Source organism: Homarus americanus, unplaced genomic scaffold (assembly GCF_018991925.1).
Source record: "Homarus americanus isolate GMGI-L3 unplaced genomic scaffold, GMGI_Hamer_2.0 scaffold2539, whole genome shotgun sequence".
NCBI classification, from domain to species: Eukaryota; Metazoa; Arthropoda; class Malacostraca; order Decapoda; family Nephropidae; genus Homarus; species Homarus americanus.
The window spans coordinates 4,669,497-4,675,720 of record NW_024725489.1 but is presented as its reverse complement, the minus strand read 5'-3'; the positions used below and the strand labels follow the sequence as shown (position 1 = coordinate 4,675,720).

Below are 6,224 nucleotides of genomic sequence, written 5' to 3'. Positions count from 1 at the left end.
TCAGTATGCTTCGTTCAGTTACGTATTGCTAAGGGTTAAACCACCATCCTCAAAGGCTAAGGACTAAACACAAGCCATATAGGAAGCCAGATGACATTTCAAGCCGTCCAACAAACTGTTTACACAACACTGAGATTTACTATTTCACCATGATAAAAGTTCGATTCAATGACTACATCTATATATTTTTTTCCATCCTCTGAATATGACGACTTGATGACCTGAATATGATGACTTGATGACCTGAATATGATGACTTGATCTCCTGAATATGATGACTTGACCTGAATATGATGACTTGATCCCCTGAATATGATGACTTGATCTCCTGAATATGACGACTTGATCTCCTGAATATGATGACTTGATCACCTGAATATGATGACTTGATCACCTGAATATGATGACTTGATCCTCTGAATATGATGACTTGATCCTCTGAATATGATGACTTGATGACCTGAATATGATGTCTTGATGACCTGAATATGATGACTTGATGACCTGAATATGATGACTTGATGACCTGAATATGATGACTTGATGACCTGAATATGATGACTTGATCCTCTGAATATGATGACTTGATCATCTGAATATGATGACTTGATCCTCTGAATATGATGACTTGATGACCTGAATATGATGACTTGATCCTCTGAATATGATGACTTGATCCTCTGAATATGATGACTTGATGACCTGAATATGATGACTTGATGACCTGAATATGATGACTTGATCCCCTGAATATGATGACTTGATCCTCTGAATATGATGACTTGATGACCTGAATATGATGACTTGATCCCCTGAATATATGATGACGATCATCTGAATATGATGACTTGATCATCTGAATATGATGACTTGATCATCTGAATATGATGACTTGATCCCTGAATATGATGACTTGATCCCCTGAATATGACTTGATCCTCTGAATATGATGACTTGATCCCCTAAATATGATGACTTGATCCCCTAAATATGATGACTTGATCCTCTGAATATGATGACTTGATCCCCTAAATATGATGACTTGATCCCCTGAATATGATGACTTGATCCCCTAAATATGATGACTTGATCCCCTAAATATGATGACTTGATCCCCTGAATATGATGACTTGACCCCTTGAGTACAATAGCATAGTACTCAAGCGAATGTCATTGTATTCCAATGGTTAAGACATTTTGTGGTGTCGACTTTTAATTCTTGAGCTGTACCTTTAACATCTTAACACTTGGAACTGAGAGAGAGAGAGAGAGAGAGAGAGAGAGAGAGAGAGAGAGAGAGAGAGAACACACGCACGGGTCATCTTACAGTTCTGATTCACGTGTTGGTCAGTAAGTCTTTTGTTTCTCTATCCCCATGCAGGAGGTGAAGTCTACCACCCTGGCCTCGTTACTCCTGGCAGTGCCCCAGTCAAGCATGGTTAGGTGTCAAGAAGTCTAACCACGTCAAGTCAACTCACGTCCTACAGTGCCAGTGTATGCCACGTCTAATTTAACCACGTCATGACATGCCTGTCCATGTCCCATCATCCCTAGATCAGTTCCTTGAAGCTTAACTGCACCTCCTCAAGCTCCGACCAGCCTCGTCAAGACTAGCCATATACCGGTAATGTAGCCAGGTTCTATCAAGTCTAGTCACGCCGCATCAAGCCACACTACACCGTCAAGCTAAGCCACTCACCGCCTACCCAAACTAAACCGCGATAAGTTTAGACATTCCACGTCATGCCTAACCACGTCCCGTTAAGTCAAGCTATGCACGTCAAAAGCCAGGGACGCCCCCAGATTTAGACACCTCGGTCAAGCTCCTTGTGTCACGTTCATTATCTTTCCTTTGTGTTGTGTTCGGAGGGGAAGGGGATGGTCCTGCTCTCATTGTTGCGTTCCATCTCTTTTAGGTGTAATCCAGCCAACGTGGGCATGGTCCATCCCGCACGGGCGTGGTGTGACCTTAGAAGGTGCGAGTGACAATGTTGGCACTGGATGGTCCACCTCGTGAGGTCAACACTCAGCTATCAGGCACCCCCAGAGGAGCGCAGATGAGCGTCCTTGGCGCCAACCACAGACTGCCACTGACCAGCTCCCTACCTTCCTGTGTCTACGTATTCCCTGTTGTACTTGTACTGGGTAATACTTTATTAAAGTTATGCGAGACCATGCCCAGGGTATGAATGTATCAAGTGCCATCCCGACGTAGATGTTCCCACGCGTGCTGGCAGTGGCACGGGGACATTAGAGATGTCAGAACACAGCCTTGTCGAATCCCACCTCACACTGTCTTAAAAATCCTATATGGCATAAGAGGATGGTTGTGGAGGCCCTCGTGTGTGTTATCACCACCATAATTGACTAACCCATCTGCTCGGTGCCACCAGGCGCCTCTGATAACAGATAAGTGAGTACATTTGACGAGGTTGGTTAGCTATCAGCTACTGCATTGTGGTGGCCGCGAGAGGATACAGCTCTGGTACTAGTATGGCTCCAGCTGCCACCAGAGTTGGTTGTGTGTCCTTCCTCTCGGCGTATACAGTACACTCCACGCTCACCCTAACTTTGAAACATTTATCATCAATGAAAGTGTTAACCCACATAATAATATTATAGAAATACAGTGAAATGAGCTGAAAAAATATAAAATTTTATGATGACGTGAAATGAATATAGGGAGATAATTCTTGGGTTTGCAGTGATATTTTGAAAGTTTAGTGAATTTTATGGAGTGTGCCTGAGGGGTACTGGTGAAGTAGACAGTGAAGTAAACGGTAATGATGAGTGTGGAGGGCTGAGGGAGGATGAAGGTGGTTATAAAGGAGCCGTAACTCCAACACCCTGACACCAAGTCTGCCCCCCCCCCATCCCCCCATCTCCCACGACTGACCTACTGAAATTTGTACCCTTGTGGCGACGGTGAGTATAAGATCACAAGGATGACAGAACACTATGATGTAGACAGTTTGGTGGCTGAGGTGCGCTCTCCTCAGTCTCCCTCCTTCTCAAACTTTCGAGATCAAGGAAATACTCCGAAGCCCAAAAAATTCTTAATGTCACGGATGATTAAAGATGAATGTAGCAAGCCCATGCCGCCCCTAGAGCCCCTGGACTTTAGTGCCAGGGTGTACAAGCAAGAGAGTCTCTCCCCTTCTGCCAAGTTGCACCCTAAGAAGCGGCCAAGAACTGATTCCCAGACATTTATTGATGCAAAGTACTTTCCAGCGAGCCCGCCAAACACTCCTGTTTCTCGGTGCAAGTTTGACGACAATGATGAAGCTAAAGCGAAGATTTGGCCATCAGATTTTCTCCTCGCTGACAAGGAACGCGAACACCTTGCACTTGGTTATTGTTCACCTTCCAGTCCCTCGTCTGCATATAGGTATGGCAGTCCCTCTAATGGCGTCCTTATCGACACTCCCAGATCACTTTCAGCATTTAGCAGAGTATCGTCGCGGTCTTCGATTGAAGACGGGAATCTATCTGAGGGTGGAACTTTGAAGAAAAGGAAGAGAAGTAGATCTCCGGAGACGAGACACACAAAACTGAGCAGCAGCGAGGGTACTACAGCGCTGAAACCTTTCCCCGATACCTATGCTCTGGACTTGACGACTTCTCCCCAGATGAAGCCCGAGGATGAGTCTGCATTTATTCAGGCACGCTTCTTGCAGCAGCAACAAGCTACTCTTAACATCATCAATTTGGCCAATCCGTCTAGATTTTTGGCCTATTCACTCGGTCAGCCTCACTCTTTGGCCCATAATCCAGTCCGGCCTCATTCCTCTGGTCAACTTGGAGTTACGTATCCGTCCAGCCAGCACCGAGGTGTGGCTCATCCATCTAGCCAGCTTAGAGAAGCGGCGTTTCCACCATCTGGCCAGCTTAGAGAAGCGGCTTGTCCACCATGTGGTAAACATCAAAGTTTAACTCATCAATCTAGTCAAGCCGAAGGACTAACTTCCCTGGTCGGCCAATCTCGAGGTGTGGTTCATTTATCCGGCCAACGAAAAAGTGTAGTTTATCCAACCGGTCATCGTGGAGGCGCGGCTAACCTAACCGGTCACCGTGGTGTCGGTTATTCATCTGGTCAACCTCGAGATGCGATTTATCCGGCTCGTGAACCAGTGAGTGTCACAAGTCCATGGGGCCAAGCACGGGGGAGTGTTCAAACGTTCAGACATTATCAAGGGGGATTTAACCCATCTGACCAAACTCAAGGAGGTTCTCACCCTCCCAGTCAAACAGAAGGTCATCATGTGTTGGGTCGTCAGTTAAGAGATGGCCAGCAAATTGAGCTTTACGGTATGAGTGCGACAGTGAGAGACGGTAGTGTTCCGCGGGTTAGCAAAGAACAAGTCGACCCTTCGGCTGGGTTGTTGAGTAACAGTGACAGTGATAGATCTCGCCTACTCCACTACAAGCTTAACTCGTTCACAAGTCTTCCCAACTCAACACAGCTTATTACAGCAACAGGTTAGTGTTTTAGTTGTAAGCATGGTGCATACTGTACTCTTATCACTTGTTCATTTTCCAGTGCTTAGAGGAACCGATGGGGTTCTCAGTTCTTGGGCCCTAAACTCCATCTCCTCCCACTTTTGTCTAGCGCCCCTCCCCCCCCGGTAGGAGTTAGGGAGGATTTCCTCGGTTCTACCCCCACTGGCTAGTATAAAACAATAATTAAAAGTCTCGTGTTTGTGGACTAGCTCCTTATCTCACAGTAGACAACCTCAGCGGCAGTGTGTTCCTGTTTCCCAGTACTGTATTCACGTGTTTTGATGTACCTGGATGAATCAAATAACTCAGCAGCTTGTGTAAGTCTTTAAGTCTTATTATATACTGTAAGTCTAACGTCAAGGACTCCGCAGGATTACCTAGTACTTTTTTGTTTCATCTTTTGAGTATTAACAAATCTCTTAAGGCCGAAACTGATCAGCATTTGTGTGTTGGTAAGATTCTGTTTAGATATTTAGTATAAAGATGTTTTGGAATGGATAATTAATTGTATTCTGTCCAAGTTAATAGTGTAAGTTACCGAGATGTTTTATAAGTACAGTGTAAGTTACCGAGATGTTTTATAAGTATAGTGTAAGTTACCGAAATGTTTTATAAGTATAGTGCAAGTTACCGAGATGTTTTATAAGTACAGTGTAAGTTACCGAGATGTTTTATAGTACAGTGGAAGTTACCGAGATGTTTTATAAGTACAGTGTAAGTTACCAAGATGTTTTATAAGTACAGTGTAAGTTACCGAGATGTTTTATAAGTACAGTGTAAGTTACCGAGATGTTTTATAAGTACAGTGTAAGTTACCGAGATGTTTTATAAGTACAGTGTAAGTTACCGAGATGTTTTATAAGTACAGTGTAAGTTACCGAGATGTTTTATAAGTACTGTTAGGGTTAGGGCCCATTTGACCTGAATTGACCCAGCTGCAACCTACATTTCTAAGGTGATAAATCTCATCTTCTTGGGCAGGTCCGTTTTCTTTGATCCACGTTTAAGCAGTCACTATGACAATTGTGTAAACGTGCGGGGTCTTGCATGGTGGTGGTGAAGAGTGGTGGTTCCGGTAAATTGTGGTGGTGAGCGAGTGAAAGGATTGGTTATGAGTATGTGTGAGTGACAAGTACCTGCTATGAGTGAGAAGTATCTACTATAACTGTTATGAGGGGCGCCAGTAAAATAGCTTGAGTGGCTGTCGTGAGGTACTCCTTGTCTCCCTATGGGTCGTGGTAGCCAGGACACCTTCAGGAGCACCTATTACCCAACACCTTCCGGCCCAGGACTGACTCACCCACCGCTTCACGAAGACCTTCCACGGGCTGACTTTAACCTTGCCTTCTTTCCCTTGTATCTGGCTCACGTTCAGGGAGCTCAAGTCCTCAGTCTTCCCTTGGGATCAGCTGAAGAGGCACTATTTTTTTTTGTGAGGGGGGAGGGGGGTGGCGTTCTCATCCACCCTCCATCTTGGATTTTTTTTTCACATTTAGTCTCCGTTTATCTCTTTAGTTATATTATCCCCGGGTGTGGTGAGCGAGGACAGTTGTGGTATCGTGCTGGCGGTCACATCCTGTCCCTGGTCTATCTGTCCCTCGTGTGGCGGCGATAAACCCTCGTGAGTGGGTGAGTGAGAGGACGGATTATATTGAGACTCCGCAGGGATGTTGGTACCCCTGAGAGAGGAGTTTGGTCGAGTAACGTATATAAGGGAACCGAGG

General features: G+C 45.1%; 1 protein-coding gene across 1 annotated transcript; it reads left to right on the top strand.

Moving 5' to 3' along the window:
- Window positions 1–1,387: 1,387 nt before the first annotated feature.
- On the top strand, window positions 1,388–4,480 carry LOC121865030 (the record flags this gene model as incomplete). The annotated part of the gene is given in 1 exon segment (XM_042364346.1): window positions 1,388–4,480. A coding segment is annotated over 1 exon segment (1,535 nt), but the record flags the coding sequence as incomplete, so codon positions are not given.
- Between the last annotated feature and the right edge of the window lie 1,744 nt (window positions 4,481–6,224).